Here is an 18281-nt window from a genome sequence, read left to right as displayed (position 1 = left end):
TTATGTTTTTAATATATTTTTCATGAATCTTTGAAAAGACTAAAGTGTTGTTTTTCTATTAGAAAATTTAAAAGGCAAAGTTAGTCATGGAATATTATTAGCCTTTTCCCTTTTCTCAGGAACAGAGTCAAATATTATCTTCCCAAACAACTTAGTCTTAACTTAAAATACTTGTATTTTTCAGGTTTTTAGAACTTAGGCTTAACTTACCTACTTTCAGTCTACTCTGAACTGCCTTCTTTCACTTTCTAATGCAGAAGACTGATTGTACTTCCATTGTTTATAAATCCTTATTACCTGATAAAAATATATTAGGTTTAAAAGTCATGTTACTTAAGGCAGAATTGCAAAATGTTTACAAAAATAGATTTCTGCTGCAGAAAAACTTAGAATTTTTTTTTTTTAATACAGCAACTATTCATTTCATCTTTACTACCTGCTTTAGAACTCAAGGAATATAACTTTGACTCCTCCAAAACAAAGTCCCTTTTACTATCTTAACTCTTGAAGATTGTAATGGCCTACATCGATTGTGGCAGAAAGTGGCTTATTAATTTTCTCTATGAATAAGTTTCTGTTTCTATCATTTCAAAGCATAATTTTAATGATAATAATAGCTAACATTCATTGAGTTTCTTCTTGTTTATATAGCTATTTAAAATCATGAACTCCATAATTTTCTGGAGGCATCTTAATGGTTGGTTTGTTTTTGAAAAGCTGTTTTAACTAGGTAATTTTTTGTGTGTTCCAGAAGGTTCCTTTCAGGTAGAACACAATCAGTGATAGTAATACTACTTATAGTTTGGTAATGAATTTTTAGTAGAAGCCCTGGTGATATAACCGTTAAAGCCCTTAGTTGCTGACTGAAGTTTTGAAGGTTCCAACCCACTCAGCAGCTGTGGGAGAAAGACCTAGCGAGCTGCTCTTACAAGGATCACAGCCTAGAAAACCCTATGGGGTGGTTCTGCTCTGTCACATGGAGTCACTATGAGTGGAAACTGACTCAGTGGTACCTAATAACAATAATGAAATTTATAATTTTTATGAAATATCATTCTGGTGAATGATAAAATGGAGATGACAGGCTGCTGTTTACATGGTTTCTTTATTTTTGAGTGTAGACTCTTGGATCTTGAAACAGGCTTTACCAGTATTACAGCTCAGCAAAAATGCAGCTGAAGCTCAGAGTTCTCGTTCTGCTCTTCCATTTGGTTGTTTTGTACACCCACTGTATTTATGGAAGAAGCTAAGTTTATCCAGGGGACCAAAGCTTCCTCAAAGCATGTGGGTGGTGAAATCTTTTTCATAAAGGTTTGCAGAGGGTTCTAAGGACTTTAGGCTTTTTTTTTAGTTATTTGGTTTATTTTGATCTCCAGATTTATATATGTGTTAGTGTGTTGTCATTAAAGATTGTTGAATAGAAGGAAACTAGATTTGGTGGTATTTAATTTCAGACTATTAAAATTAATGGAGGTTTATTTAAGTGTAAAAGTTCCTGATAGTCATCTTTTTCTACATTGTAGTATCTATTTCTGCATTGCATCTCTTTGTATCATTTATTTTCTCTGGGAAGCAAAGGAATATAATTTTAAAGCCATTGCACTTCTGCTTTCTGTGTGTAGCTTGTTATTGTTGAACTATGTCTGTCTGAAAATTAAGTACTGTGTCCTTTTTGTTGGATTTGAAAATTTTCACATTTTAAAAATATTATTATTCACAGGATTTTGCCTGGTCCACAGTGTTTTAGTAATTGCACTAGCAGATATTTCAGCAGGGGAAATCTTAGTGCCAAGTTTTTATTATGTTTTTTCTTTCTTTTTTTTTAATTACTTAAGGTAATAAATGTTCTTTGTTAAAAAAAAAAAGTTCAAAACAATGCAGAAAATCATAGCTTTCTCCATCCCTCGTAGATGCATGTACTGTATGATTTGGATTTTTAAAAATTTTTTCTTCTTTTTCCAAAAATTATAGTTAAAACTTTTGTTTGCATAGTGCATTACACGTATCAACTTATTTAACCCTCATGATCCTATGAACAAACTATAAAGTAGATTCTATTATTATATCAATTTATGGATGAAACTGAGACAGAAATAAAATGACTACCCAGAGGTCCCACAGCTACTGAATGTCAAAGCTGAGATTTGAGCTCAGGTAGTCGGGCTCCAGGGTTTATGCTTCTAACCCTTACACTGCCTCTGGGATCTTACCAAGCATATTGTTCTATGGTTTGCTTTTTTCCCTCAATGGTATAGACACCTTTCCATGTAATTCTACCTCCTTAGTAACTGTGTAGTATTCCATGGCATAAATACATGGCAGTTTATCTAACTTAAGACCTTTCAGACTTAATCTTGTTTAATATTGCCAATCCCATTAGTAATGATCTTAGGTAATAATTTAAAAAGCCAAGGTTTTGAACTGGAATAGTGAGGATACATTAGTATTTACTAAGTAATGTATATTACCTATCCAAGTGTTTTTTATATTCTCTCAGTTGCGGTTTTCATTATTTTTGTGGTTGATGTGCCTTCTTTAGTTCTGAAAAATTAATAGTGCAGGGGAATAAAATCACTATTTGTTTGGATTTTATTTACTTTTGGTAAGGTCTGTATTTTCTGGTATCATAGCAAGAAGTCTGTTATATACAGTATTTGAATTCTGAATACTACCTGGCTTTTTATTACTGATATCTTCAAAGGAATGTATCTTTCAGTTTCTTGTACTTGTGCCAGGAATAGTTGGCAGTAAGTCTGCTCTCCTTTCTATGATGTTGTATTCTTGTTTCAAATATACCAACTAAAGTTATAAAGTATCACTTGTTTCAGAGATTTTTCCTCATTAACCTGCGTGTCCTAATTGTCAGGAAGCATTTTTTCTGGTAAATTAATAGTAGTTTCAAATGTACTCATTGGAAAATTAGTAGATATTTTTAACTTAAATTTTGTTACTGTCCTTTAATCATTTTGGAACTGAGCTAGCAACAGCTTATCTAATTCCTAACTGGAACATTGTTCTTCACCATTTAGTCAGTGATTTATTAATATAGCAAACATTCAGTACTTGCAGTGTGCCAGTCACTATGCTAGGTAGTGGGAATACCAAGATGAATATATCCCTACTTCAGGAAACTTGGAGTTTTGTTGAGAAAACAACATTTCGTTGTGAACAGTATAAATTGCTATGGTAGAAAACCAAAAACCCCTTGCTATCAAGTCGACTCCGACTCATAGTGACCCTGTAGGATGGGCTAGAACTGCCTCATAGAGCTTCCAGGGAGCACCTGGTGGGTTTGAACTGCCACCCTTTGGTTAGCAGCCATAGCACTTAACCACTGTGCCACCAGAGTTTCTATAATAGAGATGTGCCCAAATGAGGAAGTCTCTGAGTCAAGGGAATGGGCTGTAAAGGCTCCTCGGTATGGCCTGGGCCCTAAAGCCTAAGTGAATTTATTGGCCAATGAAAGAAGTGGGCAAAGAATTCTAAATAGAGGGTGTAAATAGAGGGTCTGGTCTGTGAAAGCCACTTGAAATTGCCATTAGAGTGTCGTGCATACCTACCAGAATGTGAGCTCCTCAAGAGCAGACCTTGTCTGTCTTGTTCATCAGTACCCAGCACATCGTTGGTGTCTAATAAGCATCTATTGAATGAATAAGTGAAGGAAGTACACTGAATAAGTGGTTAAGAGTTATGGCTGCCAACCAAAAGGTTGGCAGTTCGAATCCACCAGGTGCTCCTTGGAAACCCTGTGAGGTGGTTCTGTTCTGTCCTTTAGTGTTGCTAGTGGCATAGTGGTTAAGAGCTACGTCTTTTAACCAGAAAGTTTGGCAGTTCAAATCCACCAGGCGCTCCTTGGAAACTCTATGGGGCAGTCCTATAGGGTCATGAGTCTGAATCGACTTGATGGCAATGGGTGGGTTTTATGGATTGGAATTGACTCAATGGCAATGTGTTTTTTTTTTTTTTTTTTTTGGTTTGGTACTTGTCTGTCCACTTTTTTGAGTGAGAATGAACTCATTTCAGTACATTATTAAGGCCTGACAATTTTTAGATCATGTAATTTAACAAAGCATTATAAAATATGTAAGAAAGTATTCCTGGGCTGAAAGAGATGTATGTAGAAACAGACATGCAGCTAAATCACTGTAATTCAATGTGATTTTTTTAATATTTGTAAAGAGAGATTTGTAAGGGACACCTCTTTCTCTTTCTTTCTTTTTTTTTTTTTAGTGAAAAAATTTGTATTTAGAATTAGCTGGACTCCGTTTAGATAGCCCCAATTTTGTTGTCAGCTTTGAAAGCATCATGGTCAGGAGCCAGTCAAACATAACGCTGCCTTCTCTTCACTAGACCTGATCAGGGTGTTCACCTTGGCCGCATCAGTGTCAAAACTTCTTCACAGCCTACTTGGTGCTTGTTGACCTTGACAGCCACAGTAAACACAAGTGTGTTTTCAGTCTTTTTCATGGCTGATTCATTGGTCAAGCAAAACTTGGTGATGGTATAGTGGTTGTCTTAGACTGGATTCTTTAGAGAAGCAAAACCAGTGAAGCGTATATATACATACTCCATTGGTGTCTAGTTGATTCCAACTCATAGTGACCCTACAGGATGGAGTAGAATTGCCCCATAGGGTTTCCAAGCAGTGGCTGGTAGATTGGAACTGCTGGCCTTTTTGGTTAGCAGCCAAATGCTTAACCACTATGCCACCAGAGCTGCTAAAATATCATGACCCAGCCAAGTTCACACACAGCTTAACCATCACAGCAGTCAAGCTTGTTTCTCCTGGGTACAATCTTCTGAGGATATTTGGGCTGCCTTCGGAGCTGTAGTGTCTTGGGGTGATGAAATCGGTGACTTGTGGATCTTCTTTCTTGTGTATGGCTCGAAAACCCTGGTGGCATAGTGGTTAAGAGCTACAGCTGCTGACCAAAAGGTCTGCATTTCGAATCCACCAGACGCTCCATGGAAACCCTATGGGGCAGTTCTGCTCTGTCCTGCAAGTTTGCTATGAGTCAGAGTCCACTCTGCGGCAACAGGTTTGTTTTTTTTTTTTTTTTTGGTAGATGCCTTTCCATGCTGCCGCCTTGGCCTTCAAAGCCTTTGCTGTGGTTGGGTTTTAGGAGTGGAAGGTGCTTCCTTCTGCATTTTGGCACTGTCTTTGTGAAAAGGCAAGGGACACCTATCTCTCGAATTACGAGTTGGTTAGATTTCTGAAAAGTAGTGCGTAATTAAAATAAATGCTCAGATTAAAATTATTTGATTGAGCAGGAGATAGTATTGTAGTAAAACTAAAAAACCAACCCTGTTGCTGTTGAGTCGGTTCCCATTCGTAGTGACCCTATAGGACAGAGTAGAACTGCACCATGGGGCTTCCAAGGCTGTAATCTTTATGGAAGCAGACTGCCACATCTTTCTCCTGAGGAGCAGCTAGCTGGTGGGTTCCAACCACTGGCTGAGTACTTAACCACTGTGCTGTGAGGCCTCCAACGTTGTAGTAGGTTGTAAAAAAAAATGGCAGTCATGTCCTTTTTTGCTCTGTCACACCACCCAGGGACCTATTAATATGAATACTATGTAAGTACTATGAGGAAAAGTGCCTGTACAAGTAAACAAAAACCGTAACTGACAGCCTTGTGTAGGCATCAGTTCATAAAAATGTTTCCCAGGCTTAATCCTTTGAGTGACATCATGATTTCCCCCAAATCTGAATACTACTTTTGCTATTATTTATTTAATGTTTTTTTTTTTTATAGTATTCTAAAAAAAGTATTTTTAAGGAAGCTTTGCTATTTCTGTAAATGGAAGACTAGCATCACTTACCTTAAATAGAAGTCAACTTAAAGTAATAACAGCAAAACAGTGTAATTAAAACCTTCTTAGCTACCGTATGCAGAAGTCACTGAGTTTGAGGCTTTGTATCCTTTGTTAAAGGGAGAGATGAACAAGTATTAGAGACAAATTGACATCTTACTTAGACTTTCTCCCTGATGTAAATAGAAGGATTGAAAGAGACTCAAAAATGGAATGATTTTCTCACTTAGTAGTTCAGTGTTATTTGGTATCATAAGGGAGGTGAGTGTGTATTCTGTTTGTTGGCAAGATGAGTTCCTGGAGAGCTTCACAAAGGGGAGAGATTTTGGGGCTAGGCCTTAAAGGATAAGTCAAATATGGACTTCTAAGGATATATAATACCATTCGCAAATGTTGGAGACTTTAGGATACGGTGTTTTCAGTGGAACATAGTTCATTATGGCAGCAACATCTGATTTAGGGAAGTGGAGAAACGGTGGGAGATAAGGTAGGAGATGTAAAAGAGGGACTTTGTGGTCGAGGGCTTGATGCCATGTAGCAGATCTTGGACATTATCCTGTAGACAACGGAGGGTAGCATGACAAGATTTGTGTTTTAGAAAGAGTGTTTCAACAACAAGGAGAGAAGAGGAAGAGACTATTGAGATGTTGGACTGACTGGGAGTCAGATGATAATATTGAGGGATATTCTCTCTTTCCACTAGGGAGAGAGAAGAGAGGTAATATAAAAACTAGCTTTTCTTAATTCAGGCTAGGAAATATACTTGCTTTGCTTTAAACAACCAGGAGTTAGTATAAAATGTAATGTAGCAATGGGAATTTCTGTAGGATAGCTGGTAATCCCATTTCTAGGTGGTGGTTGTCTCTGATTTTAGTAAATTACACAGCTCAAATGTTTTTCTTAAGTTTGTGTTATGTTTTATACTGAAAAGAACTTGCCGAATATGTGGATGTAGAAGTATATTACTTGTATAATTAAAAAACTATTTAAAATAGACTTTATTTTTTAGAACAATTTCAATTTACAGGAAAATTGAGAACATAGTAAGAGAGTTCCCATATGCCCTGTACCAAGTTTTCCCTATTATTAACAACTTACATTAGTATAGTATATTTGTTGCAGTTAATGAACCCATATTGTTAGATTACTGTTAACTAAAGTCCGTAGGTTATTCAGATTTCCTTAGTTTTCACCTAATACTCTTTTTCTGTTCCAAGGTACCATCCAGGATACTAGATTACCTTTAGTTTGCATTATTTGTGTAGTTTTTAATGGGATCGTCTTATATTTGACATATCAATGTATTTGCAAAGGTATGCATTCTCAGAATTTCAAAACCATGCTTGTGTGTGGTGAGGAATATTATGTTACTGATAATGCTCTTAGGTTGAAGATATTTGGCCCTTAATTTCACTTTTAATAAGTCTTTTCAAACGCGAGTTCCATAATGTTAGCAGGTAGTCCATCTTTCAAGAAGTTTTGTTAAGAAGGGAAGAATTTAAGCTCAGCCAAGAGATGACAGCTGGGGGATATCTGTATTTTATATGGTGTTTGAATGTATACTCAAATTCAGTAGCTGTTACCACAGTCAGATAAAGTTTTGTAACTTTGCTAGTTGGCAAAAGGAATTTTAAGGAGTCAGTTATAGAACTGAAAATTGGTATATTTAGATAATTTGTTGAGAGCAAGGGCTTCTTTGGAATTGAACAGATCTAAGTCTGTTTGAATCTTGACTTAGCTACTTACTAGATATGTCAGTACTTTTCTCAACTGTTAAATGTGGGTAATGACAGCATAACCCTCATAGAGTTGTGAGGATTCAATGAGGGAAAAAATATGTAAAAGCACTTAGAGTGCCTGGCATAAGTAGACTTAAATAAATATTAGTTTGATATTGATATTGTTGGTTTTCAGGAAACTGATTTATTAGCTAACGTCTGTACTTTCCTGTTGTCTTCAATACGGTAAAATCTTCCCACTTTTAGTTATTCATGCCTAAATTTTCTTTAAGCTATACGTGGTGGCTGCTACTTCCATTGTGCTACCGTGGTACCTTGCAAGATAGAACGGTTTTATAGACTTTACCTTTCAGATTTTCAGATCCTTTTTCACAGCTAATGTTTTTAAATAGTAACCTATTAAGTAGGGTGTGGTACTATTTTTTTCAAAACGTGTGAGCCCATGTATGTGGTGTTAGGTAAACTGAGTTCGATTAACATTTTTGAACTTCTGCTTGCCATCAACTATACTAAGTTGCGCAGTTGTTAGTCCTTACCCTTAGTGTTTACAGTCTAGTTGCAGAGATAGATAGAGATAAAATATCATTATGACCTGGCAGGTGCTGCATGTTATACAAAACAATGTTCAGAGTATAAATTTAATTTAGGTAAACTGTGGGCAAAAATATGTCTGATTTAATTCATATTTTAAACGTCTTGGATTTTATCTAGTGGTTTACTGGCACTTTCCTGTCTTTGTGTGATAATAAAAGTATTATACATTTACACGATGATATTTTTTAAAGTACTGCTTTTTGTAGGTGAGCCACTACCTTTTTTTGACAGCATTCTAACCAGCTTATTATAGAAAAGAAAGCAACAAAGTTTATAATTCTTGAACTTGATTAAAGAAAAAAAGATGCTTAGCATGTTTATTAATGTCTTTGAAGACATTTGGGACTATTGAAAAGTTTAGAAGGTGAGTTCTTGTTTAGATTAGTTGGAGCAGTACTTTTCATGTGTTAATTTTTTAAGTGATGCTATATTTGAAAATATATTTCTATATAAATTGGTTCATATTTTGCTGTGTCACTGAAAACATGCTCCCTCTTTATCTTGCACACTAGTTTGGTTGTAATTAGACTGTGAGCTCCTTGAGATTAGGGGACCTGGCTAGGTTCCAGCAAAACTCATGCTAGACTTGTTCAATTACATTGAATTAAAGCAGCTAGAAAGACAGAAAATATTTTCCCTTAACTTTTTATTATTAAAATTTTCTAATACACAGAAACTGTTGTTGATACAGTGATCACTGTGTACTCACCAGCCAGATTCAACAGTTGTTTACGTATTGCTGCATTTTCTCTTTATTTTCCTGCTGAACCATGTACAAGTAAGTTGCAGATTTTGTGACACTTCACCTCTATATGCTTGAGTATACATCTTTTAAAAATAAGGTATTCTTCTGTGTGACTACAATACCAATATAACATCTCTCTGCCTTTGCTTGGCTGCTCCCTCTCTGTCTGAAATTTTACCCCATCTGTCATCTTCTTTATGTGTGGCAAACACCTTTAAAAAAATTTTTTTTTGCAAATACTTGGTTTTTAAGATTAGGTTCAGGTATCCACCTCCTTAGTCATTCCTTCTCTTTTATTCCTATTCTACATTGTACAGACTTCTAGCACAATGCCCATAATACTTTTGGCCAGCCATTTGCTTGCACGTTTGCCTCATTCTACTAGATTTGAAACTTCTTGAGTGCACTAGGTTTTATTCTTTTTTGTATCCCTAGTACCTAACACATTGCTTGTACCAGACACAAAATAAATCAAGATACTGTGTCCCCATTTTATGGATGAGAGAAAGTGAAGTTCAAAGGATATACATTATGTACCCAGAGTAACAGAATTAATTAATGAAGCAGACAGGTCTTTAAAAGCCCATTTCAAAAAAATTTTTTTAATTGCGTTTCAGGTGAAAGTTTACAGTGCAAATTAGTTTCTCATTCAAAAATTTATACACAAATTGTTTTGTGACATGGGTTGCAGTGTGTCAGCACTCTCCCTCTTTCCACTCTGGGTTCCCTGTGTCCATTCATCCAGTGTTCCTGTCCCTTCCTGCCTTCTGGTCTTTGCTTTTGGGCAGGTGTTGCCCATTTGGTCTCGTATACTTGATTGACTAAGAAAGGCATTCCTCACGTGTGGTACTATTTGTTTTATAGGCCTGTCTAATCTTTGGCTGAAAGGTAGACTTTGAGAGTCGCTTCAGTTCTGAGTTAGCAGGGTGACCACTGGCCCTAGTCTCGGGGGTCCCTCCAGCCTCTGTCAGACCTTTAAGTCTGGTCTTTTTTTGTAAGTTTGAATTTTGTTCTACATTTTTTTCCCTGTTCTGCCTGGAACCCTCTATTGTGATCCCTGTCAGAGCAGCTGGTAGTGGTAGCTAGGCACTATCTAGTTCTTCTGGGCTTAGGCTGGTGGAGGCTGTGGTTCATGTGGTCCATTAGTCCTTTGAACTAATATTTTCCTTGGGTCTATGCTTTTTTTTTTTCATTCTCCTTTGCTCTGGATGAGATGGGACCAATAGATGTGTCTTAGATGGCCACTCAGAAGCTTTTAAGACCCCAGATGCTGCTCACCAAAGTAGGATGTAGAACATTTTCTTTATGAACTATGTTATGCCAGCTGACCTAGATGTCCCCTGGGACTATGGTCCTCAGCCTCAGTAACTTGGTCCCTCAAGGTGTTTAGATGTGTCTGGAAAGCTTCTATGACTTTGCCTTGGTGAAGTAGTGCTGACTTCCCCTATATCGTGTGTTGTCTTTCCCTTCACCAAAGTTAATACTTGTCTACTATCTAGTTAGTGATTTCCCCTCCCTGTACCTCTCCTCCCTTGTAACTGTCAAAGATAGTTTTTTTCTGTGTGTAGACCTTTTCTTGAGTTTTTATAATCATGGTCTCATGTAATACTTGTCCTTACGTGATTGACTTATTTCACTAACCATAATGCTCTCCAGATTCATCAGTGTTGTGATATGTTTCAAGGATTCATCATTGTTCTTTATTGTTGTGTAGTATTCCATTGTGTGTATGTGTCATACTTTGTTTATCCCTTCATCTGTTGATGGGCACTTAGGTTGTTTTCATCTTTTTACTATTGTGAAGAATACTGCAGTGAACATGGACGTGCATGTATCCATTCGTGCTATGGCTCTTATTTCTCTAGGATATATTCCTAGGAGTGGGATCGCTGGATTGCACGGTAGTTCTACTTCTGGCGTTTTAATGAGGTGCCATACTGTTTTTCATAGTGACTGACTGTACTATCTTACATTCCACTAGCAATGCATAAAAGAGGTCCAATCTCTCCGTAACCTCTCTAACGTTTGTTATTTTCTGTTTTTTTGATTCGTGCCAGTAATGTTGAGGTGAGATGGTATTTCATTGTAGTTTTGATTTGCATTTCTTTAATGGCTAAAGATCGAGAGCATTACTTCATGTTCAGTATTGTTTTGATTAATTATGATGCCACTCATAATTAAAACCACCCGAGTGAGAATTTTGTTCTCAGCCTATGGACTAGATCCCCCTAGGGGTGTTAGAGTTCTCATGTAGAAATCTACAAACTCATGTACTCATTTTCTGTAGGCTGAGTTAATGAGATTATATGAGTGTGTATGTATATATATACACACATCACCAATTTTTGGTTTTTGAATACAAATAGATGTTTTTGTGACTAATTCAATAGAGCATCATTTTAGTGAAGCAGACATACTGGTAGATTGAGAGGAGAGTAATATGGGGACCTTAACAATGCAGGAGATTTAGAATAAAAGTTTTGCATAGTTTACTAGGGAATTGATAAGGTACAAGAAAGTGTTTTTTGAAAGCAGTTAAATTCAGGTTAGATAGAATTGCTGAGCTCGAACAATTAAAAATTGTTAAATCTATCTATTTTAGTAAAGTGACTTTAAAATATATTTCCAGCAGCTGCCATAATGTTTAATTCTTAATGAGAAATAATTTTCTAGTTTAATGACTGTCTGCTGTCAACATTGTGTTCTGTTTTCTATCCCACACATGCTTTTATTATAAAACATTCATGGTTTGGTAGGCATCCTAGGTTCAAGGGTATAGCTTAAATAGTAATGCTTTAAAACATGTGTGCAATTTATATCAGTTTGTTAAGCTATTAGATAAATAAGAATCATGTGATTTCATTCATTCCCTTGGCAAATATTTATTCAACTCCTATTGTGAATCAGGCCCTCTCCTAGGCTCTGAAAATATAGCTGTGAGTGAGCAAAGCAGACAAGCCTTTGGCCCTGGTAGTGCTTGCTGCCTTTTAGTAGGAGAGACATACAGTAAGCATGATGAACATGCAAATAGATATATTTTAGTAGGAGAGACATACAATAAACATGATGAACATGCAAATAGATATTTATAATAAAATGCTAGATAGGGGTAAGTGCTTAAAAAAAAAAAAAGGAAGAGGGAATAGGAAGTGCTATTTTCTATTTCAGAAAGGAGTTGTCTCAGAAGGCCTTTCTAAATAGACATTTGAGCAAGAGACCTGAATGAGGTGGAGGAACTAGCCTTCCAAACAGATGGATCAGCAAATGCACAGCCTTTGAGGGCGGAGTGTGCTTGTCCTCTTAAAGGAACAGTTAAGGAGGCCAGCGTGTCTGGAGCTGTTGAGCATGGATAGAATGGTAGGAGATGAGGCTGGAATAGCTCATACAGGACCCTCAGATTTCATTCTAAGTGTAAAATATGCCTTTGGATGGTTTCTAATAGGGGAATGAAGTTATCTGACTTAAGTTTGAAGGATCCCTCTAACTGCTGTGTCAAGAACAGACTTTACAAGTACAAGAAAGCAAGCAGGGAGATCAGTTAGGAGATGGTGATTATAGACCTCCAGGTGAGAGGATAGTGGACTAGTGATGGAGGTGGTGAGAAGTAGTCAAATTTGAGATAGGTATTTTGAAGATAGAGTCCACAGGATATGTTGATCAATTGCATTGTGAAAAATTGTAGTGAAGGACAAATAGACACTGGCTTGAAGGATATATACAAGCTATTTACAGTGGCTATCTCAGAGTACTGGTCTTATTAAAAAAAACCAAACCTGTTGCCATCAAGTCAATTCATAGTGACCTATAGGATAGAGTAGAACTGTCCTATGGGGTTTCCAAGGCTGTAAATCTTTACCAAAGCAGACGGCCACATCTTTCTCCTGCAGAGTAGCTGGTGGGTTCGAACTGCCGACCTTTCAGTTAGCAGCCACACATGCACTTACTGCTGTGCCACTGGGGCCACTAGTCTTATAGGAGCTTTAATTAATTAATTTATTTTTTGCTTATCTGTATTTCTAATTTTTCTCTAGTGAACCTATAATACTTCTGTAATAAAAAATATATAGACCATTTCAGAATTGGAGTTAACAGTGGTACTAAATGTAGTCCAATTCTTAATGTGTTCTACTTGTTTTGATTTTGGAAAACAAGTGACGTAAATTTTTTTAATTTGTCTTTCTACTCCCAGTGATCAGCCTCTGTACCTTTTCCACATCTGAAGATGGTGAAGTTAGATATTCATACTCTGGCTCATCACCTCAAGCAGGAACGCTTATACGTAAACTCTGAGAAACAGCTCATTCAGAGGCTCAATGCAGATGTACTTAAGACAGCTGAGAAGTTGTATCGAACAGCATGGATTGCTAAGCAACAGAGAATTAATCTGGATCGGCTTATCATAACCAGGTAAAGAAAAGATTCTGAAGTGTTAAATTTTGTGAGCCACTACAATTCTGCGCTAACTGCTAACTAAAAGTAAATCTGTTTCCAACAAAGTGCTTAAGATAGTTTAAATGGACATGCAGATAAACCTTGGCTTATAAAACAGATTGTTTGTTTTGTTTTTTAATTTAAACACTGTTAGGATTATCATTTAAGCGTTAACAATTTATTCCACACCAATTAGTTTTGTATCTTTGGATATATAGCATGTTTTATTGTTGTAGAAAGTAAATTATTTTGTGTTCTACTTTTCTTCTAGTATTATTTAATACATATATTCCTATGTTTTGATATTGTGTATCTGTTTTTCAGTTTTAGAAGCCACACATTTTATTGTATTAATACATCATTGTTCCAAGAAGCAGTTTTCAACTCTAAGAATAGTAGTGCTAAGATAAAATGTTGAGAAGAGAAACCAGACACAAACAAGTACATACTGTATGATTCAATTTATATGAAGTTCAGAAATGGGCAGAACTGATCTTTGATGAAAAAAGTCAGAATAATGGTTACTTCTTGGGAAGGTGGTATAGACTGGGAAGGGACACAAGGGAGCATTTTGGGTATTAAAATGTTCTGTGTTTTAATCTGAGTGGTGATTACATGGGTGTATACATTTGCAAAAATTGACAAGCAAATGCCTGAGACTTGTGTACTTTGCTGTATTTTTATCTCAATAAAAGAGTTAAAGAGAAAAAAGAATATGCTGCCGTGAACATTGTTACAGTTGTGTTTTTTTTCCCCTCTTTGGGCTTGTTTTATTAGGATTTGTTTCCAGAAGTCAAAAGCCTGTGTTGAAGGATTATAATTTTATATCTATTACATACTGGCAGGTTGCTGTTGAGAAAGGTGGAACTAATATGCCTGATATGGACTTAGTTTAAATTATTTTTTAGTACTTGGATATTTGTAAACTTTCTTGTGTCCATAAATAAGCAGTTTTTAACTGTAGCTAATTTTTATTTAATCAATAAGGGTGCAGCTCTGGGCAATAGTTGTTATGATCTACAACTTGATGCTTTTCATTGAAACTGATTTAGTATGAGGAATTTGTCCTCTTTTATACTTTTTGTTTTGCCTTTCTTTATACATCCGGGTGCTGTTGTTTGAAAAGATTTTAGCAATTCAGAGTGATCTCATTGCTGAAACTATAATCAACTCACATTTCCATGTTTTGATATAGTATACATGTATTATTATCATTAATATTATTTAAGCTTGTTTGCTTTTTTTTTTTTAGTGCTGAAGCTTCTCCTGCAGAATGTTGTCAACATGCCAAGATTTTGGAAGATACACAGTTCGTTGATGGATATAAGCAACTGGGATTTCAGGAGACTGCATATGGAGAATTCTTGAGCCGATTAAGGGAAAATCCTCGTCTTATTGCCTCCTCTTTGGTTGCAGGAGAGAAACTTAATCAGGAGAACACACAGAGTGTTATTTACACAGTCTTTACCTCCCTCTATGGCAACTGCATTATGCAAGAAGATGAAAGCTACCTCCTTCAGGTTTTGCGATACTTGATTGAATTTGAACTTAAAGAAAGTGACAACCCCAGACGACTTTTGAGGAGAGGAACTTGTGCCTTCAGCATCTTATTTAAACTTTTTTCTGAAGGACTGTTTTCTGCCAAACTTTTCCTCACGGCTACGTTACATGAGCCAATCATGCAGCTGTTGGTTGAAGACGAAGATCACCTGGAAACAGATCCAAACAAGCTAATTGAGAGGTTCTCTCCATCTCAACAGGAAAAACTCTTCGGAGAGAAAGGCTCAGATAGATTCAGGCAGAAGGTTCAAGAGATGGTGGATTCCAATGAGGCCAAACTAGTGGCTTTGGTCAACAAATTTATTGGTTATCTCAAACAGAACACATACTGCTTTCCACATAGTTTGAGGTGGATTGTGTCACAGATGTACAAAACCCTCTCCTGTGTGGATAGACTGGAAATTGGGGAGGTCAGGGCAATGTGTACTGATCTCCTCCTGGCTTGCTTCATTTGTCCTGCAGTTGTCAATCCAGAACAGTATGGAATAATTTCTGATGCTCCTATTAATGAGGTGGCAAGATTTAACCTGATGCAGGTATGCTGTTGCAGTTGTTATTAATGTGACATTCAGTTTAAAATCAGGCGATGGGTCAGGGGGTGGGAACATAAGATATGATAATGATATTCATATGTTCCTACCATTACTTTCCTTAAACTGTCCTAAATATTTGCTTAAGAAGTAAAAGCAAATGTACTGAGATTTTAAAATATTGCTGTCATAGAACATTTTATTTTAGTTTTTATATGGAATCCTCACATACTTGAATGTACAGTTGATTAGATTTTCTAGAATAAGTCCACAATCCTTCCATGATTTCAAAATCCAGAATGATTGAAAACAGAGTGTCTTTTATACCTCATTTGGTAATAAAACCTGACATGAAGCTAAATTATAATTGTTACTCCATTTATGCTAGTGAATACTTACGCGTTGCTGCAGAAACGTTAACATGTTTGATTACAGGGTGCAACCCTACTGGATGTGTTACACATAAGCACTAAATAACCCGTCTGAAATCTCCAAATTCTGAAATCTGGAACACTTTTGGATCTAAGAGTTTCACAAGGATTTTTAGATCTGTGTTGGCATTTATTTCATACTCATCTGAACTACTGAAGTCATGTTACTTTTTTTTAAGGGACTCTCTTAATCATAGCTTATACTCCAGAAATACCGTGAGGAAGAGACTGAGTTCATTCAGAACAGACTACATCTTTGGATTTTTTTTTTTTTAAGCAATAGTGTTTTTCATGATCCATTAACTATAGTGATTAACTATATAGAAGTCCCTGAGATAAAGGTTTTAATATTTTATCATCTGTGAAGCAGTTTATTCTTATGATGTATTTATAGTTTTTGTCATTCTAATGGAGGTTGAATCATATATTTTCAAACTGAGTGAAAAGGGAAATTGTCCCAGATATTAAGATAATACTATATGTTAACGTTCAGCAGAAATCCTTTAAAGAGAGTGGTTTAATAGTTTACTTTTGGCAGTAAAGAACTTGCTCTGAGAATTCGTATTTACCAAATAATTGGCATTCCTTAGGAATCATTTGCTTTTAAATTTAGAAAAAAATCTACCTCAAGTGCTTTATAAATTACATAGGGAAAAGTCATAGTAGTTCGAGTAAGTCAGCTTTTACAAATTAATTAAAAAATTGTGAACACATGAAAAGAACAGTATTAGAAACATGTTTTTTATTTTCTAATGCTGATACAATATGTTAAAGACAATAAGCAAAAATTTCTACTTACTCTCTAAAGTCTTAATCTAAAAATAGTAAAAGCTAACATAGGTAAGCTATACGTTTTTGGGGGACCCATATTTTACGTGTCTGGTTAGGTGATAAGAATTTTACTGTGAAACAGATTTTTAGAATAGATAGAAAAGAAGAAAAATTTGTAAGCATTATAGCCTGTGTCTCCCTACTGCTGTTTTGGGTTACAGGTTGGCCGCCTTTTGCAGCAATTGGCAATGACTGGTTCTGAAGAGGGAGACCCCCGGACAAAAGGCAGCCTTGGGAAATTTGACAAAGTAAGAACTAAAGTTCTTTTCATTTACCCTTTATATAGCTGTGGTGAATACTAGGTTGGATCAGCAACATTTAAAGGAAGAAGTCACAAAAGATTACTAACGCTCACTTATATAAAGAGTATGGAGATGCCTCTGTAATGCAAATCAAAGAGCTATTAAGATTATTTTTAGAAGTTTGATTTTAAAAATATCAATAAATCAAACCTATAGGTATATGAACCAGCAATAATTATATAATTTTAAGCGTATTTTGTAAGTTAACATTTATGGCATTGTTCGATTAGTTTAAATAAGTTTAATTGATCATTTTTGAGTAGGCAGTACATTCAGTCTGGCTTAAAATTCAAAATTACACAGTGAAGTTTCCCTTCCATCTCTGATCTCCAACCTTTATTTCCTCCTCAAAAGGTTTTTGATGTTACCTGTGTTTTGTTTATCCTTCAGAGATCTATATCTACTTATCTATATATATATAGATGTGCAAGCAAATTCCTATACGTATTCTCCCACTCACCCAACCTGTCTCTTTTCAAAATGACAGGATATGTGCACACTGCTCTTTACTTACCAGAATATCTTGGAGATTGTTCTATATCAGCACATAAGAGATTTAAATTTTTTTCTAATGTTGAGTTTTCAGGAAGTAAAACTTTTTGCATGCTTGTCCACCTTAATCAGAAACTTTGTTCCATTATTTTACTGCGATCTTGTCCTTTTTTTTAACAGAGTTGTGTTGCTGCTTTCCTTGATGTTGTCATTGGGGGTCGTGCAGTGGAGACCCCTCCAATGTCCTCCGTTAATCTTCTGGAAGGGTTGAGCAGAACTGTGGTTTATATAACCTATAGTCAGCTTATTACTCTGGTAATGTCTTATTCTTTAATAAGATTTTCTCCAAAGTTACTTAGCTAAGCATGGGCAGAGTCATAGATGAGTACATTGTGTGAGAAATATATATTGTGTTTGAAAATTTGATTTTGTTAGCTAATAGTCTTCCACTTTGTCAGGTGAATTTTATGAAGAGTGTGATGTCTGGAGATCAACTGAGAGAAGATAGAATGGCTCTTGACAATTTATTGGCAAATCTACCCCAGGCGAAGCCAGGAAAAAGCAGTAGTTTGGAAATGACTCCCTATAATACTCTTCAGCTGTCTCCAGCAACCACTCCAGCAAATAAAAAGAATCGATTACCTATAGGTAAAGAGAATTTCTTATATTGGGGCTTTCTCTTAAATTTAATATTTCTTCATTAGCTGTTGTTATTGTTTAGTGTTTTAGAATATGGTTTTTAATAATTTGGAAGTCTTTCCCTTTGGCTTTCTAATGGCGATTCAGTTTTCAAAAATCCCACCATATTAGTT

At 35.9% G+C, this 18281-nt stretch overlaps 1 protein-coding gene across 4 annotated transcripts in view; it reads left to right on the top strand.

Moving 5' to 3' along the window:
* The window catches only part of GAPVD1 (GTPase activating protein and VPS9 domains 1), an 82952-nt gene that overhangs the window by 9138 nt on the left and 55533 nt on the right, over window positions 1-18281 (top strand). For all 4 annotated transcript variants that reach the window (XM_003407735.4, XM_010587629.3, XM_010587627.3 and 1 more), the window contains exons 2-6: window positions 13082-13299; window positions 14576-15419; window positions 16837-16923; window positions 17650-17784; window positions 17928-18117. In XM_003407735.4, coding sequence (XP_003407783.1) covers window positions 13115-13299; window positions 14576-15419; window positions 16837-16923; window positions 17650-17784; window positions 17928-18117 — 1441 coding nt within the window. In that variant the 5' untranslated portion in view covers window positions 13082-13114. The remainder of the gene's footprint in view (window positions 1-13081; window positions 13300-14575; window positions 15420-16836; window positions 16924-17649; window positions 17785-17927; window positions 18118-18281) is intronic.

This window comes from Loxodonta africana, chromosome 9 (assembly GCF_030014295.1).
Source record: "Loxodonta africana isolate mLoxAfr1 chromosome 9, mLoxAfr1.hap2, whole genome shotgun sequence".
Taxonomy (NCBI): Eukaryota; Metazoa; Chordata; class Mammalia; order Proboscidea; family Elephantidae; genus Loxodonta; species Loxodonta africana.
This window is presented reverse-complemented; position numbering and strand designations above follow the sequence as displayed.